Here is a 24,411-nt window from a genome sequence, read left to right on the forward strand (position 1 = left end):
AAATAATGACGTAGAATCTCAAAATAATGACGCAGAATCTCAAAATAATGACTTAGAGTCTCAAAATAATGACTTAGCATCTCAAAATAATGACTTAGCATCTCAAAATAATGACTTAGAATCTCAAAATAATGACTAAGAGTCTCAAAATAATGACTTAGAGTCTCAAATAAATGACTTTGAATATCAAAATAATGACTTTGAATCTCAAAATAATGACTTAGAGTCTCAAAATAATGACTTAAAATCTCATTTAATGACTTAGAATCTCAAAATAATGACGTAGAATCTCAAAATAATGACGCAGAATCTCAAAATAATGACTTAGCATCTCAAAATAATGACTTTGAATCTCAAAATAATGACTGAGTCTCAAAATAATGACTTAGAATCTCATTTAATGACTTAGAATCTCAAAATAATGACGTAGCCTTTCAAAAATAATGACTTGGAATCTCAAAAAATGTCGTAGCATCTCAAAATAAGGACTTAGAAATGGGCTTCTTCCACAGTTATAAACTCGTTATAATCCGCACCTTGTTAGAGAGTGTTGCCATCACTTTCCCTGATTTCGTTCTTTATTTGAGAAAAGGCCCAGAGACAGCCACACCTACCAGGAAGTGTGGAGTTTAATGTTCACTATCCAGCATGTCCTGACAAAAGGAAGCTCAAAGCAGCATAAAAGTATCTCGTCACACAACAAGCCAGAAAAACGCCTCCTCCTGAAGTTTGGACACCGCTGGGAGTGTCGTCTCCCTCCGCGGGGAGCGTTTCGATCAGAGGATTTCGGAGGATGCTGCAGCTGCACAAGTTTGGGGTTTCTGCGTGTATGTGATCATCCAGCTGCGACAGGCGACGCTGCGATGCACGAGTTTGAGTCGGGATGCCGCAGATGATGCACAGATGATCCGCAGATGATGCACAGACGCCGCTGGTCGCGTTGCTCCTCCTCGACAGACCTTTCGATTCAAGAGTGTCAAGAGACAGACTTCAACCGGAAACCAAACTTTTTCTCCGCGAACTTTCTCTACCCTCTGAAGCAAAAGAGGAAAAGCAGACGAGCCTCGGTGTCATAAAGCGCTGGGTTCCGTGTTTTCTCCACTTCACGGTGCGGGACATGTGTCAGCTGCCGATCGACAGGGGAGAAGAAGTAAACGCTTTCTGGCGAGGGTAAGGGGCGACGTCGAGGGATTTCAGACGAGTCGACACTCACATAACGGATCTCGTTCCTCTATCATGGAAGATGTGAGTAGTCCCGCCGCCACTGCCTCTTCTCCGGACCACTTTAAACACCGTGTCCGCGGCGTCGGCCTGGGACTTTCGGGGTACTTAGTGAGAGGGATCACTTTGTTGTTGCGATGCGAGGGCGCGACCAACTTATCACAGCGGAGTTGGGGCCCGCGGAAGAGGTGGCGGTGCGAAGACGAGCCGCTGTTCCCGTGATACACGCGGTGTTCACCGGCGAAAGACGCTCCGCTGCGTCCGCTGCAGTCAGAAGAAGTCAGCGGTATTTGGCACTTGAAGCACCTGCACACCTGTCAATCTGTTTCAACGGCTTGGTTGGACAGAGTCCATTAGAAACTCGAGGGACGACAATTGGAAACATACTCGACTTTATTGTAGCGCTATCAAATGTAGAAACGTGGAGTTTAACCTTTAAAACACAACTTGTCTGGTTAAGATGTGTGCTTCGGTCAATTCGGCGTTATGACCATCTCCGTTTAATCACACGTGAATTACATTTGGACATTTAGTGTCCGGTAACGGTTCATTCCGGCATCTAAAAGTTGATATTTCACTAATGAGATGTAACTGGTCGATTGTACCTTTGCCGAATCCCCCGTGATAGGCAAATATGTCAGAAAAAGTGTTAGTATACGCTTAATAACGTTTCCTGTTTTTATAATAGGCAAGTGAATTGTGATTAGCCATATTTATGAACAACGCTTGGCTTCCACTTTTCAACAGATAAAAAAAAAAAACAGGCACAAAACATAACATTAAGATTTTGATCATTTATACAAGTTTATCCTCAATCATAGCCTACTTTAATGTAGCATTTGATTTGCTGCATGCCTCAATGCAAATGTGGCTTTTTGAGGAAGCCAGCTCTCTAGAAAAAGGAAGTCAAATAGAGATAGGCTACAGTGTTATACACTATGCAGTGAACTTGTTGCAAACGTTTTCATGCATGCTTGAGCCCGCCCTGTGATTGTAACACAGAAAAACAGTTACTCTCTGCTGCCTTCCCTTCACCATCCACAATCCGATAATTGAATGCAGATTGCGTTTTACTTTTAATTGCCTACTTTCCTAGAATCACTCTCCAGTGCAGGCTGTAAAGCAGCTACAACCCACATTCAAACTAGATGCAACATTCTTCCTTATTCTTATTCTTGTTGTGTGTTGGCAACAAGTAGCCTTGTGGACACTAATATTCAAATGAAATGTTGAAGTCAAATTGAGGCTACAGGTTACAAATAGAGCACACGTTGGAATTGTTTCTACGAGGAATGCAAATGAGTATACCTGTCATATTTGATTTGTAAGTGATTCACCAGAATTTCTCCATTGTCATGGCGACTGACAGCTTTTTATCAGTTCAGTGTGGTTTGTGTGGATGTCATCAGAATGGAAACGTGAGTAGATGTTGAGCTGTGCAGCAGATGGCGACGGCACTTGAGTCCTGCAGTGCTTTTGCCTCTCAGTCAACATCCGTAGTGAGCCGTCAGATCAAATGAACACTCGATGACATTTGAAATAAACTTTGAACGTCATTAGAACATTATATCGTCAACAATATGTAGGAATTCTTCTGATGTAGCTCTGAAACATTTACATCATACAAAACTGCTTAGTTAGAGAATGTAACTTGCAGTTGATTTGTGCATGCAGGAAATTACATTATGAAAAAATGTTTTATGGCAGTAATTGGGATACCTGAAGGAGAGATTCATTCATTTGCTTTATAACATAGCCAAAATAATTTATGGACATTGTATGATGTCAGAATATGACGTCCAGTGTGGCTGGAGATTCCCAGTGTGCAGATGGGCAAAGGCCAGTAGGACTTAAGCCTGACAAGGATCCAGACATGTATTCTGTTAATTGGAGTCTGCAGAGCTACATGTATATTTCACATGTAGGCCATGTGCTTAACGTCTGAAATTAAATTCTGGTATTAGTCCCAAATTGAAATCTACTGATTCGTGTACAGGGACATGACATTGATCTAACAGCACCCCCAGCTTTAGCAAAAACGTCATGGTTGGGCTTTAAATAAATATAGTTAGGTTCAGGCAACTAAAACAATGTTAGGTTCAGGTAACTTAAACAAGGTTCAGGCAACTAAAACAATGTTAGGTTCAGGTAACTTAAACAATGTTAGGTTCAGGTAACTTAAACCATGTTAGGTTCAGGCAATTAAAACAATGTTAGGTTCAGGTACCTAAAACAATATTAGGTTTAGGCTAGGGCTGCCGCTATCAAATCTTTTTGTAATCGAGAAATCTACCGATTATTCCATCGATTAATCGAGTAATCGGATACAAAATTAACATTGTATATCGTTCCCACACTGATCATTTCTTAACACATTCGGTCAATGACTATAAACAGGAATAAAGAGAAGGAAAAAAGAAAGGAAAAAAAAGATACATGTTTTTTCTTTATTTAAATCTCAACACAAACAAGAAATCAAAATAACCTAAATTGGTTCAAAATAGAGACAGTGAGACAGGACCAGTATCGTACGGTGCGAGGGGAGACAGGTGTTACGGGCACAGCAACTTTCTGTACAAAAATAATGATCAACAGTTGTCTTCATTTTTGACGCTCAAGTCACTCTGCCTGATTACTTTTGCTCACAAACATTCCAATCAGAGACCTAGGCCCGCCCCTACTCAGCCTCTGATTGGCTCAGACAGTGGTGATTCATCTCTGTATGCTATGGGGGAAATAAAACATTACACTACACACATAAACACAACAGATACGGAACATATTTAGCCGCACTTCACTGATTTTTGGTTGCATGTGCGCTCAAAATGGTCGCACTCTGGCATCCTGGCTTTCTCAAAAACGGTCCGTGTGTAACAATGATCCATGCGCTGAGGCAGATTATTTGCCTCGAGCATTTTTTGTAATCGAGTTACTCGAGTAACTCGAGTAACTCGAGTAACTCGAGTAATCATTTCAGCCATAGTTCAGGCAACTAAAACAATATTAGGTTGAGGCAACTAAAACAATATTAGCTTCAGGCAACCAAAACTATATTAGGTTCAGGCCACTAAAACATGAACGTTATCCCATTTTTTTGCATTTCTTTGGGTCAATATTTAATACGGCATCTGATGGTTGCTTGGTCATGTGAATGCGTTTAATTTGTGTGTCCACGACCGAAATTACTTTCCACAGGTGATGTTTTTGTTCTGAGCGAATAATAGTAATAATAGTATTTCGGGCTATTTCATGACCTGCCAACCCAAAGTTTAAATGTTTTTTTGTGAAGAAATTTGGTCAAAAGAAAAAAAAGAGGAAATTAGAGTGTTATTTATTCTGTAGTGAGGATGTTTCCAGCTGAGGATATATCCGTGCTGAAATTTGTTTTGTGCAATAATTGTTAGGAGACGCACAAAAAAGGCTTCACCTCAACCGACAAATGACTACTTTGCAGACAGGCAGTGTAATGAAGGGCACAGAGGTCTTAAATCGCTAACTGTTTATAACTAACACTGCGTGGGCTTGGGAGCCTCTATCCATAATTATTATACAGGTTATACAGAAGTACGACGTGCTACAGTCAATAATGTACTGTGCTGGGATGTTAATGTGTCCTAAAATCGTTTTTTGTCAATATTGAGGTGTATAAAACATATAGTTGAACTGAAACTATGGGTTGTTTATGACTGGAAAGGTTGTTAGTATGAACAACACCCACTGCTTGGCTGGCTGCCCTCTGACAGCTGTTTGGCTCTCATCTGTTTCTTTATATCTCATTTGCCGTTTCCCTCCTCTCTACTGCACATTCAGCCCTTTCTTCTTTATCTTTCACCCCTAAACCGCGGTGTCCCTTCCATGGAGGTCATTTGCCTGAGCTCCGTGAGTCATCCTCTTCTTGCCATCCCACTGACCTGGATTGCATAGTGTGACGTGTCTGCCTGACCCATTCAGCAGAGAGGAAACAGACTGCCACATTATGTGTCAGGCAGAAAACAATTAACCCTCTCTCATGATCGTCCCGCTATCCAGGCCTCCGCCGCACAATGGATGTGTGTGTGCGCATCGTCTTACTGGGGCGCTGCTGAATATTTCTGGGAAAGTGCCTTTATGAAAAAGAAAGTCCTCAATAGTGAATGCATGTGTGTGTTGTTGAATTTGTGGGACAAAAAGTCCTCAAAAGATGGAAAGATGAGGAAAACGTTCTTTTGGGCTAAGCCACGCCCCTTCTAGAGTCCCCCGGAGGACCTTATTTCAGAATTTATGTTTAAATGTACCATGAATTACATGTGATGTTTGTCGATCTCAAAGATAATTTTGCATGTCAAGACAATTTGTCGTAGTATAATTTAGTTTTGTGTACGGAACCGCGTCGCGACCTCTCATCTTGCACAATGTGCATCACCAACACGCTGTTAGCTTGACTTGCTAGCTAGCTAACTTAGCTATTCCATGATATCCAGCAACTCTTTTTTTATCAGCAGGAGGAAAAAGAAGGAGACCTGTTGTTAGTGTGAGTAACGTTACATCCTGGTACCGAACCTACAGAGAGACCTGAAATAATTAACCTGAAATACAACAGTGAATGTGTTCACCGCGCTGTACACCTGCATGGATGTGATTGGACGTGACACGTCTGCTGACCGCGACACCACTGGTGTCGGAGCCAGTGACGAATTGGTCAACCTGTATTTACTGGTATCTATTTATAAATGTTTGCATTCTCAGAGAATTTGGTGCTCAAGTCCTAAAAGAAGAAGTGAGTCATCATGGTCATGATCGGGTTTTGTGTTGTCAGTCTACTGTTGGTGAGTTGCCTTCATGTTGCAGTCGGTTCACAAGGCTGCTTCTTCAAATGCTCTCCTCTTCACCGACTATAGAAAATAGAACTTACACAACTGGGCAATTCATTGGTTGAGTAACAGAAAATGAATCGGAAAGCATTTTGATTCATCTCTTTATAATTCATGTGTCGTAAAAAGAATTGATTACTGTTAGGTTCCAGCTTCTCCATTGTGTGGATTTGCTCCTTTTCTCTTTCCATATTGTTGTTGACTGCAGAGGAAGGTTAAAGCTGTTGAACTTCTCGCTGAAGGACTGTAAATATATCACTTTATAGTTTGTTAAAAACCGTTTTCTCAATATAACGTCTGTTTCAAAATGTTCTCATGTTTATAGAGATAGTTTAATCTAGTGAGAAATGAACACAAATATTTTTCTCAAAAATAAACACTTACTAGTAAATAACATGACAAGGATTACAAACAATAGTGGTGTTTTTTTGTTTGAAACAGGATGTATATGTAGTTCCTCTGTTCAGCTGACTTTTAATGTTTGGTAACTTGACTCAGCCAGTTAAGAAAGTGCATTATTTTGTCACTATTCCTGCAGTGTTTCATTGATAAATAACACAACTTTCTCACATAACCTTTCGATCATCATCGTGAAGTCGTTAATGGATGCTAGACTCATCGTTCTATGTGCAACATCTCACAAATTAGCAAAAAGGCAACAAGGTGTTAATTCTTGAGGCCAGAAAGGGGTGAAGTGGGTCAGGGAAAATGTCCAGCCCCTGGTCCCTTAGCTTTCTGAATATGTGGCCCCCTGAACGATACGTTTGAATAGCCCTGACTTGATCGTGGCAAAAATGTGGTGTGTTCAACGATATGGGATTTTATTGGGATTTGCAATAAAAAAAAAAAACACTCACAAGAAGTTGCTGTGAATTTCCATTATAGGGATAATCGTAAATATCTGCTGTCTAGCTCACTATTATGAGAGAGCAATCAAAAACAGAGATATTTTTACATTTATGCGTTATTTTTACATTCGTCCCACCCATAAAACAGAGTTCGGCCTTTTTAAGAGTTTTAAGCATATTTTGATGATTGGAAGAAAGTATCGTTACGCAATTATTTTGGCAGGATAATACTGACACGAAATTTTCATATCGTCTGATGCTTTTGCTGATATTTGTGTAGTGTGTAGTAGGGCTGGGTATTGTTTAGAATCTCACGATTCGATTCGATTTCGATTCGTTGGGTCACGATTCGATTCAATATCGATTCGATTCGATATTGATTGAAATGCTTCGATATCGATTCAGTATCAAGTAGAAATACACAAGTAAGAGTACCAAATCATTTTTTCAAATAATTTATTTAGTTTCATGCCTTATGAACAGCCGTGGTTTAACTCATAGCATGATAAAACAGGACACTGCTTAAACACTGAACTACAGTGCATGTAACGGGTTCACACCGGCCACGGAAGCTATGGTAGTAGACAGTAGTAGTGCAGATATACCGTTGAAATGCACATATTTGTTTATCTACGCTTCACATTTATTAAATGTATTTTCTCTTCCTGTTTCCCAGTGCGAGTTGAGATACACAACAATGATCGCATTTGTCAATCGCGGTATTTTATTTTGAAAATTGCTTTTATTTTGAAAATTGGCCAGATTGTCTCGTGTTTCTTTAGCTGTGGCTGCAGATCCTGAATTGGGACACAGCTACTGTGTGATTTACTGCCAGAACTGACGCGTTCGCTCGCGGGACGCGCAAAAAATAGAGCAGACGCCGAAACGATCGCTTCACGGCACGGGACGGCCGCGCCTATTCGCGGCGCTCCATGTCTGGTGTGAACGACACTATCGCTTAACAAGGGCGCCGAAAGGAAGCGGGCTCCGCTACGCGCCTATTCGCGGCGCTTCCACGGCCGGTGTGTACTCACTCCAGTCGCCATATTGTAATGGTTTGGTCTAGTGCGGCCCGCGTCCGTACAGCGCGAATCACACGAGGGTGTCGGTCACAGCGCCCCCACTGGCCAGGGGCTTGAATCGATTCAGAAGATTGCTGAATCGATATTGAATTGCGGGGAAAAGAATCGCAATGCATTGCTGAATCGATATTTTTACCCATCCCTAGTAGTTATTTTCACATTATTTGCATGTGCCACCTCAGAATAATTTGATTGTATCATATGTGAAACCATTAGAGTTCAGTGACAACAGACTGTGTTTTTGTAATCGGAAGAACGTGGGTGTTATGTGTGTATAAATGTTCATATTTGGCCATGACACCATTCTAAAAATAGATTTCCTCCCTGCATGAGTAGTTAATGTGTGGAAAAAAAAACCCTGAGCAACACTGCAGCTCCATTCTTGCACCATCATCAGATGAGGTTCCTGTTAAGGCCTGTAAGGTGAACACTTTGACACAATGAGCTGTTTGTCCGGGTCAAGATGAGTCCAAATATTTTAATCTGGCCAGTTTTAGTCAATAACTTCAGTCCGGCAGAAAGTTGATCTATTCTCCACCGTGTAAGTGAAAGGAAGCTTAGGAGTGTCTTTTTAATGACTATTTATAAATATTCACATACTAACAGTAAAATTTCATTTGTGAGATTATCCTGTCAAAATAAATGTGATTCACAGTATTATCCAGAGAATCATGAAAATATCCTTAAAGAGACAGTGTGTAGGAATTACTCCCATCTAATGGTGAAATTGTTTTTTTGCATTCAGAGGAATAGTGCTCTCTAGCGCATCGCTTTGTTGCAACTACGGTAGCTGTTAGGTACCAAGAAGCTATGACAACATGTCATCCAATACCACTTCACCAGTATTCTGTCAGGTGATGTGTGAGCATGTATAAGTAATTACTCCTTGAGCAAGGTTTTTATTGGTTTATTTTTGTTAGCCTTCCGTTACTATGTCGTAGCCTATAGCATAAACTAACAACTAGACACACAACGAACACAAACGAATGTGACTAAAGTGCTTATATTGCTCTACAACACTGACTATAAAAGCAAGAAGTCGTGTCCGGGACATCCATCACGGGTGGATAACAAAGCTCAGTAAAAGTCGCTCCCCGGGAGCTCCAGGGGGAACAGCATGACGTGGGCGCACCGTTGTCCGGGAATGGCTGCATAATGGGTGGATGAAAAAGTCGGTAAAAGTCGCTGTCCGCCCTGGGGGAGAGTCGGTCCTTTGCGCACCCTGCGTGTCCAGAAGCGCCTCTAGCTGATGTGATCTCCTTTCATTCACGCTGGATCTGAACAAAATCAAGTTAATGTCCCACCTCGGTGGTTATAGTCTTCAAAATGGCGGAACGATATGGAAGCCTCCTGAGGACTTACCCATCCAATTTAAATACAAATAATAAATTCTTTGCTTACGAGGATAAATCAGATTATTGGCAGGTAATTATACACTTATGAGGACCTGTTTATGAATGAGGGTATTGATTTTAGGTAATAAATTACTTAAAATGTTACACACTGTCCCTTTGAAACTCTGAAAATGGCGCCAAAACATACTGAAATCACTTTGCATTTTGTTAAGGATCAAATACTTTTTTTAGTGAACATCTTTTTCAGTAAAAAACAATCAAATAATCTTGAATAAGATGATCGTGAATCATAAGGTCTCCCTGCATAAACTTAGTAAATACATTTATTTTTGTGTCCTGCATGTTTTAAATGAGGCGTACTCTCGACGATATTTGTGATTATCTCGATAATGGATATTAACCACCATCAATTTACTGTGAGACTGCCTTTGTGATCCGTTATAAAATCCCATATCGTCCCATTCCTAGAACACAATTAATATGTCAGTGCATTTATCCTATCGTCAACCAAGTTTCAATGTGAACCTTGCTAGAATGCATAGATTGTGTACAGTGATGGGCTTGAATCTCAATGGCTCATTAAGGCTAATAGGGGGTTTATCATACCACCAAAACAGCAGGTCTGTCCAGCTCCACTGTCTCTTCCCAGCTCCAGCAGTAAAGGGTTAGTGGGGGTGAAGTGTGAGCTCCAGTGAGGCTTGTGGTGACTTCATGCTGGTCAGCATGAAAATCAATGAATGCCAGATGCTCCCTGACCTAAAACTTCATCAGAAACACATGTCTGCTAAGGTGCGCCTCTTCCACCAAACCCATGGCTCTGTTTTCTCTTCCTCCTTTCAGACCCAGCCCATGTGAGATACCTAACCTTTCGCATATTGTAATGCTATAACTGTCTGCGTATTACTTACCAACATTTCAATGTTCAGTTCACACCACTGCAAATAGGACAGCTAATACACAAACAGTGTGGGCAGTTTTGGGTAGGTCTGTGTTTTAGTGCAGAGCACACTTCCTGTGTGAGTCCAAAATTGGAGCCTGCTTAACCTACTGTCATATATTGCAGCGCTGTCGCAGTCAGCTGAGCCCTGAGTAATGGAAACCTCACACTGCTGTTCTGCCCCCCCCCCCCCCTCCACATGTTCACCCCTGTCAGGCATGCCAAGGCCACTCTGCTCTTCTGGATTTTACAGTGAGGCTGCTTTGTCTTTATGTTTGTGGTGAACGCTGCACCATCAATCTATCTAAGTGGTTTTACAAAGTAGCGTTTTCTATTTTGCCTCTCTCTCTCTCTCTCTCTCTCTCTCTCTCTCTCTCTCTCTCTCTCTCTCTCTCTCTCTCTCTCTCTCTCTCTCTCTCTGGCACTTCTTTCCTCACTGCTTGGCGGTCCTTTTCGTGCAGCTGCACTGCAGTTGAGACACACTTGCAGTTACAGTGAAAGTGGAAAAACAGTTTGATGACCTCCCACCTAATCCCCCACCCACTCCAAAAAAAAGAAGAAGATATCCTGTGGAAGTTCCTCCAACAAAAACAAAGGCTGGGAATTTTGCAGACACCTGCATGAAAAGGGACCTCTGTGGTTTACACAGTGCTTACTCCACAAGTATATATGTAGACACAAGTCTATATTTGATGGAGGCTGGCAGCCACAGTGCAGTCTGCTTGGATTCACAGCACTTACAATAGGTAACAATAGTGACAAACGTTCACCGATCCAAAGGTTCATAGAAACAGCTCAAGCCACCACTTCTCATATACACACGCGTTTTACATCTAGAGTGCCTTCAATCAATTACTTCAAATTCAGCACAAAAGTCCATTTGGACCCAAGAATAAAGACTTTGGTGGTCAAAGGTCACGGTCACTGTGACCTCACATTCATCTCATTCTTGTGAACGCGATATCTCGGGAATGCCTGGAGGACACTTCTTCAGATTTGGCAGGATAGGATGATCAGAATTTAGTGATCTCACAACACAAAACACAATTCTGGCCAACTCAAAATGTATATGCTAATTGTTTAAGTATTTAAATTGTTAAATTATTTCACGTAGGTGTCCAATAGGGTGAAATGATCAAGTGAAGACATTTTGGACAGACATGGACACATGTCTGTCCAGACATGGACAAATAGCAGCAGATTCAGTGCTGAAATGTTCTCCTGTAGGGTCGGGATAATTAAACATCCCAAAACAAAATTTGGAATAACAGCAATACTGTTTGCCAGCTGGTTTTGCTGGAGAGAAGTGATTGATTGTTTAGATTATTGAACTGTAGTTATATAATTGGCTAAGCATACGGAGGACAGTGTAGAAGTGGTTATGCTTCTTTTCTTTTAAATGTCCTTCCTTCATTCCCAAAAGACGCTGGCATTGTTTTCCAAGTATGCAGCATGTACTGATTGAACTCAGCAGTCCGTGCCATTTCCATTATGAATCTAAAGTTCCCTTACATTTCACTCACAGTTTAATTGAGTGTGCTTTCGTGTCGCTTGGCATCTGCTGCTGTCATGCTCTTTATTTTCACCCAACTGGTTTTGCAATAACACCACATTGTTAGCAGAACTTTTCCTCACCCGCTGCACAACCACACTCTGAGCTTGGAGTGATCGCACAGGCACATTTCCTCACCATGTCTTACATCATAGAAGTGGGAGTGATTGGAAAAGTAGGAGCAGATCTTATTTCATGTGAAACATGTAAATACTTTCCTGATTCTTTTGTGGATATCACTTCAACTCAAGTGCAAACAGGAAGAAGAACATATTATCGTCTGATGTCCTTCTAATAAGTCATTTCGACTGCATCACACATCTTCACTCACCTGTTACACTTTTCACTGCTGTCAGCATGAAGTGCAACACACTGGTGGATATAACACCCATTGTGTTCAGGTGATGCATATTCCTCAATACATTTTAGGAAGTCAGTCGTATGGGACCTAAAAGAAAATGTTTTGGTCCAACGTGTCCACACACGGATCCTTGTGTCAGGATACACTTCTATTTCTCTTGCAATAATGGTCATTCATTCATTTCATTCACTTACTTACTTACTTACTTACTAGAGGTGTAACGATTCATTCGATTAATCGATGAATCGATTGTCAGTCCTATAGATTCTACTAAATCGATCTGCTAAAATAAATAAATAGAATGAATCGTTCTGGCTTCACCAATAATCGATATAAATGCATTTAATCGGATGAATCGTGATTCTTACTTATGATTAATGTTTTAATACATTTAAGACACACTCTCCCCTACCAGCATGTAGTCTACTGAAAATGTTAAAAATAACTGAGCAATGTTTAATTACATTTTTCTATTCAGCATAAAATATTATGCAGGACTACTTTTTTCTAGAATAAATATGTTATTTTCTCACCTTTCAGTAGAATACCGATAGTCTCACTTGCATTATTGCATGTTTATTTCATGGATATAGAATTTTGGTTACAAGTTACTGAATCGAATCGTGGTTTACAGAATCGAATCGAATCGAATCGAATCGTTACAACAACAACAACAAAAATCGTCCTTGAATCAAAATCGCCAACTACTGTATCGTTAATCGAATCGAATCGCTGTGAAGCCAAAGATTCACACTCCTATTACTTACCCTTATTTAATAATGAATATCATGGCATTCCATACTTTTCTAGTACAGGTATACTATGTAATGCCAATTACAACCAAAGACAAACTGAAAGTGATAATGTATGAGGGTCTGCACTGTGCTTCTACTGAAGTGTGTGTTTGGAGTGTGACTTCCTTCCTCTATCATTGCAGGGTACAAAGGAGGATCCTGCCCAGAGTAAAGAGCCAAAGTTCCTGGGTAAGGCCGGCTGGGTGAAGAAGGCTCCCGGCAGACTGCTGGCAAGCTATAAGGACCGCTACATCCACGTGGAGAAGACGGAGATCCTGGTGTATGAAACTGAGGTACACTACCATTTTATGTCTCACTACTCAGCATTTCACTCATTTGCACCATATTACCAAACAGTGTAACTGTTGGAATCTCATATTCTAACCTGCTTTCATAAATCACAGAAAGCTCTCAGGGTAATACAGTTGCAGACACAGTACTTGTTAATGGGTTGTTGTAATGGTTGTATGGCACATTGCAGATTATTTCCCGTGATCTTGTGTTGCAGGACCTGCAGAACTGCTTAGAGAGGCTTGACCTGGAAAACTATGATCAATGCCATGAATTAAGGAGCCCCTTCAAGAAGAAGCACAGACTGATACTGATTCGATCAAACAAGCCTGGAAATAAGGTGAGATGAGAGATGCTTTGGCTGGGAATACAACTTGCCCTGGGAAGAGAGTACTTTCAACAGAACCAGCTATCAGGTTTAAAGGATTGGACAAAAGGGTGGACCCAAATGCAGACACCGACAAACTCGGTCAGTAAAAGCAGGAAGAGGTTTATTGGAATGAGGCACTGGGTTGTGGGGGTTCGGGGGTCCCTAGGTCTCCGAGATGGCAGCGGCAAGTGAGTGAGTCCCTGGCTGGTCTACTGGAGACAGGTGTATTTTGTTTCTCTTGCATGCCTCCACAGGGAACGAAGACTCAAACAACAAAGTAAAGACCAGTTTACAAACTTTCACACAGCTTGCGCAGGTTCAAGGGTGCATCTGTTATTAGAATAGACAGTTAATCAGGAAAAAATATATATAAAACTTAGTGGTTTTGTTGACTTTAATCAGTTATCTGTCTTTACAGTATGAAACTCTGTGTTGTTGAGACAAATCAGTCTGATCAGCTGCAGCGTCCAATCAATTACTGATATCCAATGAGGAGGCTGCATCTCCTGACAGAACACCACAGTTAAATTTCAGCCTGCATGTACATTTTTTCCGGCTAACAGCAGCTAATATCGGTAGCCACAAACACAAGGTGAAACACAGGAGAGAAATAGAGTAATAAACTGTAAAGACTCCTCACAATGTGCTGAAACAAACGGAGTGCATGTAAATTAGGTCAATAAAATATTAAAATTTGTTCAGGAAAACACACTGAAGTTTATGGCTAAACTGTAAAATATCCTGCCCCTATTACATTGCAGCATATGTATGTGTGTATATATATATATGTTGGGGTTGTAGCAGGAGCAGATTTGGTTATCAACAGTTAATTATTAATATCAATATGATTATCGGTATTAATAATTATATTTAATATATTATCATGATATAATCATGAATAAACGGGGCACCACCCTGGGATCAGGGAAAAGATAACCTAAAACTGTATTCAGTCTCAATATAAAGGTTTTATACTCACATGCCAATCATCGTGATCTTTGGCATAGAAGCATAAAAACAATCTAACAATTAAAAAGGCGTGAAATTCAAGCACTAGCCTTCACAACCTGCTGTTATCCAGTGACATATACACAACAAGCACAAGAGACCGCTAGTTATAATATAATAAGATTGATTAAAATCAGTAATAATGATCACAATCAATAACACTGCAATTAACAAAGCCTTATTACCTAACTACCAAACACAAAACTAAGCTAAACAGAAGGAGAGACACACGTGGAGTGTGTGTGTGTGCGTATGTGTGTGTGTGTGTGCGTGCGTGCGTGTGTGTGTGTGTCGAGAGAGAGAGAGAGAGAGAGAGAGAGGGATGGCTATGTGCGGCCACCAGATGGAGTTATTCCTCGCAGCGTTCAGGGGCGGAGCCACTGACGTCCGATGGAGTAGCGAGAGAGAGAGAGAGAGAGAGAGAGAGAGAGATAGCCGTATGTAGCCACCAGATGTAGCTATGTCCCTAGCGTCCGCCGGGAACAGCTGGCTTAGGACTCGTGTGTGCGGCGTATGTGTGTGTGTGTTAGCGGGACACAAACAAAGAGAGGGAGAATGCGCGAGCGATATTCTGAGGCTCAGAAGGCGTGCCGCTATCACACGGTGGCAGGAAGACGACGGAATGTTTACAGGCTGGTTGCCATGCCAACCCGCGGAAAATCTCGCGTGACTTAGAAAACTCGCGCGAATTTGTAGTTTTCACCAAAGTCCGTTCTTTTGATGGAAACACACATGATTCGAATTTCTTTTAATGCGCATTTCCCAGTAATTCGAATCACTTTGGATGGAAACATGGCTACTGTTACAGAAATCAACCCAGCTGCGTGGGTACACGATCAGCATTTAAATACAGCAGCACATGAACAAACGGACTCGGCGGTCCGCGATCAGAACTTAAAACACATTAACAAGAATTACAAGCATGTCCTACACTATCGAATCTCTGCTTCTGCCCAGACAAATAGCCTCTTACTTTTGTCGATGTGAGATGCGTCGATGTGAGGGTTTCGTCCCGTGCGGTGATGGCGTTCCTTGACGCCGGCAACGGACAGTAGTTCGTGGGCGCTCGTTCAGCGCCGGATCCAATTGGTTGAAGAAAACCGTTAGTTATTCTTCCTTCTGCAGGGAACGAGGAACAATCGCTCGGCGATTTAGTCAGCTGATTTCAGACAAAGACGGGTCGAGTTATCCGTTCTGCTGGCAGCTGGGACGAAGAAAGTTTTTCTTCTTACCGCGGGGAACAGGAGAGTCGCGCTGTCGCGGCGGTCTCCTCAGGATCCAAAATGATAAACAAAAGAAAAATAAAACGAGTAGAGGAAAAGAGGGGTAAAACAGTCTGTTGCTCGTCCAGCGAGTTTGGGGGAAAGACTGCGGCCTAGGACAAAGGAAAACGCTGCAGACGTAATCTTCACCTCCTGTTGTAACGCGAGTTACGATGGAAAGAGAGCGTTCCTCCGGCGGCGCCGGATTATATAGCTTAGGCCGCTCCAGGGGACCCCCCGGGGTTCCCTGAAGATGGTCAGCCAATAGGGCACCAGTTGTGTGACGTCACATTTCTCACCTGGGTGAGATGTGAAACTAAAATGGCGGTGTAGTTTTTAATCCCCTTTGTCCCTTTGTCCTGGCCGCATGTGTAGGCTTTCATAGGCCGCATTGTGTAGTCCTTCTAGTGAGGTCCCAACATATATATATATATATATATATATATATATATATATATACTGTAAAATGTGCAATGAAAGAAGTGAAACTGACTAAGGAACACATGCAGAGCAACAAACAAATCCAAAACAGCGTGTTAAAAATAACCCTTAAATCCTTGTTTCAGTTTGAACACAGCCTCTTCACAAATTCAAGAAATGCACACTTAGTAACGGGATGTGTGATATCTGAAAACAGAAGTTGGAAATCATGCAGTTTAATCATGGTTTAACAAGCTTGTGGTGAAGAGTCATAATTATCATCTTGAGCCAGGAGAATCACACGATGGCTCATGTGTGAATGTGTCTGTCCACCACCTCTTGTGCTTATGTTCCACACTGACTCTCACTCACTACTAACACAGCCGAGTGCATCACTGTTGTGCCTGTTGTAGGTTGCATTCATTCAATCACACAACACAGCAGCGGTGGTCGTAGATCTACCTGGAGGAGATCTTCACCTCACTGAGTGCAACTTTCTAGTTTCTAGAAAACTGGAACAGCATTCGTCTCGAGGAAAAAGGAAGTGATCCCAGGAGTGTTAGAATCCATTTGTAGCGCAACTTGCTGCAACTTTCCAACAATTTGTCAATGCACACAAACCATTTTTTTAATCTTTTACACAATTAACACAAAGTCTGCCCAGCTCGCGTTCCCACCATGGATGTAGTATATTCTCATATAGCATTATATTACAGCTCGCAAGTAGCTGGCGTCTGCAGCACTTCCCCCCATATTGGATCAGTTTCAGAAATGGTTTTCGCTATTAGTCAGTTTGACACAAACACATGGGAAAGTGTTGCTAACCTTGAATCTCAATGCCCCTGGTCTGAGTTCAGGTGGGAATCTCTGTCCCCTGAAAATGGCACAAAATACCAACATGAAAAAATGTAACACCCAAGTAGTGAATGTGGTTGTAGTGGAGCAAAGCAGACTGATCTCATGAATTGGCGTATGTATGACACGCCAACTCGTATGCCATTATGGTGTGTTATCACTACGCACAATCGCCTTTTCGTGTGTTTATCAACGCCGAACCCTAACCCTAACCCTAACCTTAAAGGGCGTTTATATGCACGCGGATGTGATGGGTCGTTTCGCTAGAGGGCGCTGACAAACAAGCGGATGTGATGGGTCATTTCCCTCAGAACGTACACATACACGCGGATAGCTCGAATTGCGTACAGATAACACGCGACAGGCAGTGGCGTGTATATTTACGAAAAGTCATAATGCCACGTTGGGCAAAGAGACAACTCCAGGGATGGCTTACTATGCTACTATGCTACAGTGTGAACAGCTCATTTTGGTGAGAGACAGAGAGAGAGAGGTTCACTTTAAAAACACAGTATTGGCAAGCGGTTGGCGGAGTGGTTGGAGCGCATGCCATGTGGGAACGTGCATGCGCAGCGGACCCCGGTTCGGGTCCCGGCCTGGGGTCCTTTCCTGCATGTCACACCCCCCTCTCTCTCCTGTGTTTCCTATCTGTCCACTGCTAGTAAAGGCGTCTATGCCTAAATAAAAAAAATCTTAAAATAAAAAAAATAAAAACACAGTATTGCTCTCTTGTGCAAGTGTGTAACCCCACCACAAGTTGTGCTGTGGAGCTACTACTACTTTTTATGGCAGGCCTATTAGAAACCAAACCAAATGTTTTGGTATCAATTTTCATTATAATTTTCTGAATAAAGGGAAGAAGAAAAAAAAGGAAATATTGTTTTGCAAAGTGAAATCCCATCATTCAACATTTAGGGCATTTAAAACAATGCCCTACTTGTCAAACTACACCGGGTTCCTGAAGCTGTTGGTAGTCTACGATGGTGGTTCAGTGAATGAAGTGAGTGGGTCTGTCCAGGATGTGAACAGCTACTTGGCCACCACTTGGGTTCTCCGGGGTAACGCTCCACAGCTCTGGCTCTGCATGGCTCAATGATGTCGAAAAGGTTTTTTTTAAAGTAGGGCCACCAGCCAGAGGCCAATTTTCCATAGTAAGGGTACTTAAAGTTCCATTTTTATAGTTAAGGTAGTCAGAAATGTTTGAAAAGGAGTATGTGAAATGTTGTTCTTCTGACTGTGTATAATAGATGCTTCCTAACACCTAACTTTGATCATCAACCTGATTCTGAAATGGAAACACTACAGGTCCATGATGTGAAGTTTCAAGCTCAGACTGCCGAGGAGAAGGAGGCTTGGATTAAAGCTCTAATCGATGGCATCAATCGAGCGAAGAACAAAATCTTTGACGAGGTAAACATCTCTGAGTTTTTGGACGTGCTAAACGAATCAAATGGATTCAGGCGAAATTAATGAGCGTAATGATTTCACAGGTGATGGTTGATGAAGGGAGTAATTTAGAGCATGTTACTCGATCGAGGCCCAAAGGGAACCGTAACCGACGGCCACCAACCAGGATACACATGAAAGAGGTTTGTGTGTGTGTGTGTGTGTGTGTGTGTGTGAATGTGAGAATCCATACATGTGTGTGTGTAAGGATACACTGTGAGGTTAGCTCTGTCGCTATGTAAAGTAATTCTGCAGTTGAACACTAGGTATGAATGCGTGAAGTCAGTCAGAATAAGAGCGCCAGCTAAAGGGCTAAACTAAACTAAATCATTCCTGTTGAGCAACCAGACCCTCATGTTTGCTTTTATTTGATAATTTGTGAAATATTGGCCTTTAATTGAATTAAATGTCTTCCCTGCGTGATATCTTTTTGCCCTTTAGGTAGCTGTTGTGTCGTCGGATGGTATCCTGCGTTTGGATCTTGATCTTGAGAATGCCATGATGCCTAATGGGAACCATTATTGCAATGTTGATGGCACTGAAACCCCCAAAGAGGCTATCAAAGTCCCAAGTGCTGGGGAGGAGGAGGCTCAGACTGAGCCAGAGGTCAGTCCTCAGAAAAAGGTCATTAAGCCTCCCATGCCCCCTACGAAAGAGGCTAAACCCAGTCCACTGGATGAAACTGATAAGGAAGAAGGACCAGAGAAAAAGGTCTTTATAATGATATATAACTTTTATCATACAATACAGAAATATTTGTGTATGTATTGTATATGTATTGTGAAAATGGCCTGTAAAATATGATTTCATGCTTTAAGGTCCTGAAGCCACCTATGCCTCCGTCTAAAGAAGCCAAGCCCTGTGCTTCACCTGGTGAAGAAGCTACAGAAGAGGCCAAAGCTGAGAATATGTCTGAAAAGAGTCCTGACGTGAGCAAGAAGACAGGACCACCGCCAGCCCCTCCCAACAAACCCAACTCCAGCAACTCCATGAGCAACCTTGCAGAGGCCTCACAGTCAGAGCCAAACTCCCACCCTCCTACCCCTCCCACCCCTCCATCAAAAGAGAATAAACCCTCCCATCCTGCTGTGGAGCCAGACCAAGAGGCTCAAGGCACGACTGATGAGAATAAGGAGAAGGAAGAAAGCAATGACGAGGAGGCAGCAGGAACGACTGTGGAAACAGATGAGGAGCACCAGCCGATTTCTGAAGAAGCTCTACCTAGTGTCAGAGATGATAAAACCATGAGTCCCGGAGCAGGAGGACAGCTTTCCCAAGACGAATCAGAGGTGACAATAAGTAGTGGCAAAGAATCCAATAATGAGCCACAAGTAGCCACAGAGTCGCTCGACAGACAACACACAGGTGACGACACAATTACACTGCAGACTAATGAAGGACCAGACCCGACCGCATTACTGCAAACAGCCTCAGATACCTCAGCCAGTTCTCACCAAGAAGAAGAGGCCCTACCCAAGAGTGAAGCCCCCTCAGTAGTTGCCTCTTTGGATGAGCCGGTACCTGACAGCCTCAGCCTGAGTCCACTGCTCTGTCACTTGCCCGGGGAGAAGAAAAAGAAGGCGGAGGAGAAGTCTGTAGACAGCGGTCAGCACTCAGACGATGATAGCGAAGCCTCTGGGAATGAAGACACACTGGGGGCTTCCACGGCTGCGCTGAGAGGAAGTCACCCCGGTCTGGAAGTGTTCGACATCAGCAAGGAGGACATTAAAATCCCTGTTAGTTTAAACTTGATCCAGACCCGACCCAAACCTCAGGTAAGACCTAAGGGTTTACCCTGTCGGCGCTCAGAGCCCACTCCTCCTCTCAAGCCCTCAACCAAGGCAAAGTCAGCCTCCATTGGAGATCTACTCTCTAACTCTTCAGTCTGCATTGAGGTGAAAAAGCATGCCATTCCTGCTGGGGCTGGAGACGACAGGGCCCCACATGATGATGTCATGAAACTTGAGACTGAAGTGGCGCTGCAGATGGAAAAGACGAGGGAGCTTCTCAGCGAAGTGTCCCAGTCCCAGGCGGGGGGTAACAGGGACGGCAAGCCAGAGGATCTGTTGACCAAGGCCATGGAGAAGCTGAAGAAGGCTGACCACGTCCTGAGGGAAGTCAATAAATTGAAACTGGCAAAGAACTCCAGCAACAGGAAGAGCTGGTAAATATCAGTCATAGCAGATTGAATTTACCTTTCGCTTAACCCCTCTCCTGAACGGGGATTGTCCAATCATAGCTTAGCAACCTTAAATAGGCACAGGAAGCCTGTCGAGCTTTGGAGTTCTCCACTACTGTACGGTTTGCATGAGGCTGTAGGGAAAGTAATATTCGGTATAAAGAGACATTAGAGGGTAGTGTCTTTTTTTTGCCTTTCCAGAACTAAAAACATGAGCAAACAGGTAAGGAATAAATTAAACTGTGTGTTTGCAATCATTAGCATGTCTGGTTAACTAGCTTACTACCTACAGTTACTGCCAACGTCTTTCAAGAAAGCGATCATCAGCTAACGTTAGTTCCGTTAGTTTGAGAGGTTACAGGTTACAAAAGAAGCACAATTTACAACCAGCACATCCACCATGGACTATCTCATCACTGTGTGGAGGCTGGTCCAGGATGCTATCAGAGTGTAGACCAACGTCAGCGGCTCTGTCCGCCTCTTTACTGAATTTGGGTACGTTTACATTTCAGCAACCCCAACCAACATTTCATTATGAGATTGTGTTCCATTTGCCAAATATATCCTCAAAGCCATTTCCCTTGTAATGTTAAGAGCATACTGTTTAAAGCTAAAGCGAAGGACTTCTACATATAATGAATGTCCGTTACATTCGAGCCCTTGACGAATGGGTTCACACAATGCTGATCAAGCCTATCGCTGCCAAGGGAAAGCTCCCTGTATCTAGCAGTAAACCGCAGCTGTGGTGATTCACTTCATACTTAAATCTAAAGGGGGCAAGACGTTGGAGAGACCAACGCGACCAGCTCGGAGAATGGTGGAAACTATGAGAGGAAATCCTAAAACGCGTCCAAGAAAGGTTTCTGGAGAAGCATTCAGAGGAAAAGTTTAAGTCCCAGGGAAACGGAAGTTAGAGCGTCTTAAGCTCCTGTACTGTGATGAATTCCCAAGTGAAAAAGAAGATCGAGTGTTTACGAGAGATTTAAATCAAATCCTTCACATTTGATTGGACCACTGAATAGTGGGCTGGCTTAGAATGTAGCGTGATACGGAGCTATGGAGGACCGTGGCTCCACACACACCTCCCATGTCTCTGAAAGTTGCAATTTCATAGATGGATGAATGTCATATTATTGGTTGGTACTAGCTTGCGGAAGCACTCTTTATATGTTGTTTTACAGGAAGAAGAGATTTTCATAGAAATATGAAGAAATTTATTTTCTTGCATTGTTTTGCATATATTCTTTAAGGTGCACAATATGGGAAGGGTTGTGATCTAACAACATTTGAAAGGCATTTTTCATTTAATCTCAATTTAGAATTTAAAAAAAATGCAAACCTCATAAGCAGTGTTGACAGTGTTTGAGAAATTGATCTCACTGCTAGAGGGAGGAGACACAAATTCAAACAGCTTGTGGTGTTAATGTTAGCATGTCAACTAGCTGATCAAATCTGCCTGCGACAGTTGAAATTTCAGCGGGAGAAATCTACAGTTAGAAATGAGAAGCTGCTTTTGTCTTCCTCTGACTGAAATCAAAGATTACAGGTTCACTGTGACTAAATGATACCGAGTGAAGAGAATAGAAAGCCTGAGGTGCAACAGTGGCTAAGGGGGTGAGGCGGTCCAGGTTTGGTAAACATTCAATACAGGGCAGCAGGGATGACATATTTTTGTAAACCAACCCAGAAGTTGGCTTCGCCCTGGGTTCCTGCAACAAAATGAGATTTTCCATTGGATTGTTGCAGAAAATAAGCTCTGGGACAAACACAAGTTTGTGATACTGTTGTGCGCGTTTTGTTCAGCAGGATGTGAAAAGTCATGAGTGAAGACCAATTTTATGTTTTTGAAGCATGAATGCAATCTGCAGAAGTAAAAAGCTGACATTGGGCTATAAACAAACTGTTTACACAAGGCACAAAGATTGCAGAAGTGCAAGTGTACACAGCGAGACTGTGAAGGCGGACTCGTCACCATGGTTTTGTTTAGTCGTCACATTTTGCCACACGTGCCTTCAAAATTCACAAGAAGGGTATTACTGACACATCTTGTATTGTAGAACAAAATGTTAAATTCTCTTTAGCATTGGTTAACTACAGACCTTATTTCAGGCTTCAAACCAGAAACCCATTTAAAAAAATGACTTCTTGACGAGGGATAAGAAGTGCAAAACCACTGATAGGATTTATTCCTGCAGCACTCCAATGATTGAGACTTTGGCAGAATGATATAAATCTCTCCTTTTTGATAGGTATGCAGCTGCTTGCTCATAATTAACTAAGTGCAATTATTTCTAGTTTAACTTTCTCTGCAGCTGAAGGTAATGCTTAATGTTCTACTGTGTACTGTGTATTATACATGAAATATTGGACATTTTCAAGAACAATTACTTGAAAGTTAGAGAATTAATAATATAACGACAAAGCAGTACTGTCAACTCATTGAGAACATGCAACATTCACTAAAAAGTGTTAATACCAAATTATACAATTGTTTTATAGTGTACCTATTTTCAGATATCATGTTTTTGCTGGCAGTTTATGTGAGGGAATTTATATTGTACATACTTTATAGTGTTACTATAGCATATGCTGTTTATCGTTGATGAGGGAAGATGTGCCAACCTAGCTCAGGAGTTCTCTGAAATGACTCGTTTCAGACAAATTATGTGATGAATCAAAATGGAGAAGTGCTACTCCATGTAGAATAATTCCAGTTTTGTTATAGATGATTTTTTTTTTCATACTGATATTGTATGTAACACAAAACAAGGAGCTTGTAGCAGCCCCTTTGGCTCTCATTAATCCCTCTTACAGTCTAACCTTACATCCATACATTACTTTGATTACATGCGCTTCTCTGTTATGTTTCTCTCCATTTGAAACATAAACTCAGAATTTCCCCTATCTTTGCCCAATGCTTTGTTATTAAAAGATGGTAGTGTTTAAGACTTTTTTAAATGTCATGCCATGTAAAGTATGCAAAAATATTTTCTAACTTTAGAAATCATTTTGTACTCTTTTGATTACACATGCTATTGCCCAAATAAACAAAGGGAAACTACCTGTTTACGGGTTGTTGTTTTTTTGTCTTCAATGCAGTTGTACGTCAAGAAAGCATGGCCAAGATTTATCTGAGAAATGTATTTTCAATTCAAGTTAGAGAGAATATCGAGGTACCCTATGTCAAAATTGGATTAATGACCATTACTTGAGGTAAGGAAGGTGATGTTTAAACCTTATTGTTGTCACATGTAGTAAAACCATGTAAATGACATGCATCGATATTTCATCATCAAAGATGATTCAAATGGTCTGCTGTAGAAATACTGGAGTGTTTCCCTCTGGTGGGATCTCTTCACCCCCACCCTTTTGTGTTGTTCTTTGACCCAGAACAGCACAGAACCTTGCAGCAATTAAATGACCTCTGGTGACCTTTAACCGGCAGCTCTTTAAAGAAAGAGTGGACCGTCATGCTACTCATTTCTGCTGACATGATTTCTGAGACAACACAGTGCAGGATCACCAAACAACACGTTTCTTTCTTAACTTTCATCTTACATCTCAAGCTGTGCACACACAC

At 41.9% G+C, this 24,411-nt stretch overlaps 1 protein-coding gene across 1 annotated transcript; it reads left to right on the plus strand.

Moving 5' to 3' along the window:
• Positions 1-582: 582 nt before the first annotated feature.
• On the plus strand, positions 583-23,900 carry plekho2 (pleckstrin homology domain containing, family O member 2). The gene is made up of 7 exons (XM_084009759.1): positions 583-1,245; positions 13,144-13,293; positions 13,509-13,631; positions 18,512-18,616; positions 18,697-18,795; positions 19,094-19,363; positions 19,471-23,900. The coding sequence occupies exons 1-7, from the start codon at positions 1,237-1,239 to the stop codon at positions 20,818-20,820; spliced, it is 2,106 nt and encodes a 701-aa protein (XP_083865885.1). The 5' UTR covers positions 583-1,236; the 3' UTR covers positions 20,821-23,900.
• The last annotated feature ends 511 nt before the right edge of the window (positions 23,901-24,411 follow it).

The sequence above is a fragment of the Eutrigla gurnardus genome (assembly GCF_963514095.1).
Source record: "Eutrigla gurnardus genome assembly, chromosome: 1".
NCBI classification, from domain to species: Eukaryota; Metazoa; Chordata; class Actinopteri; order Perciformes; family Triglidae; genus Eutrigla; species Eutrigla gurnardus.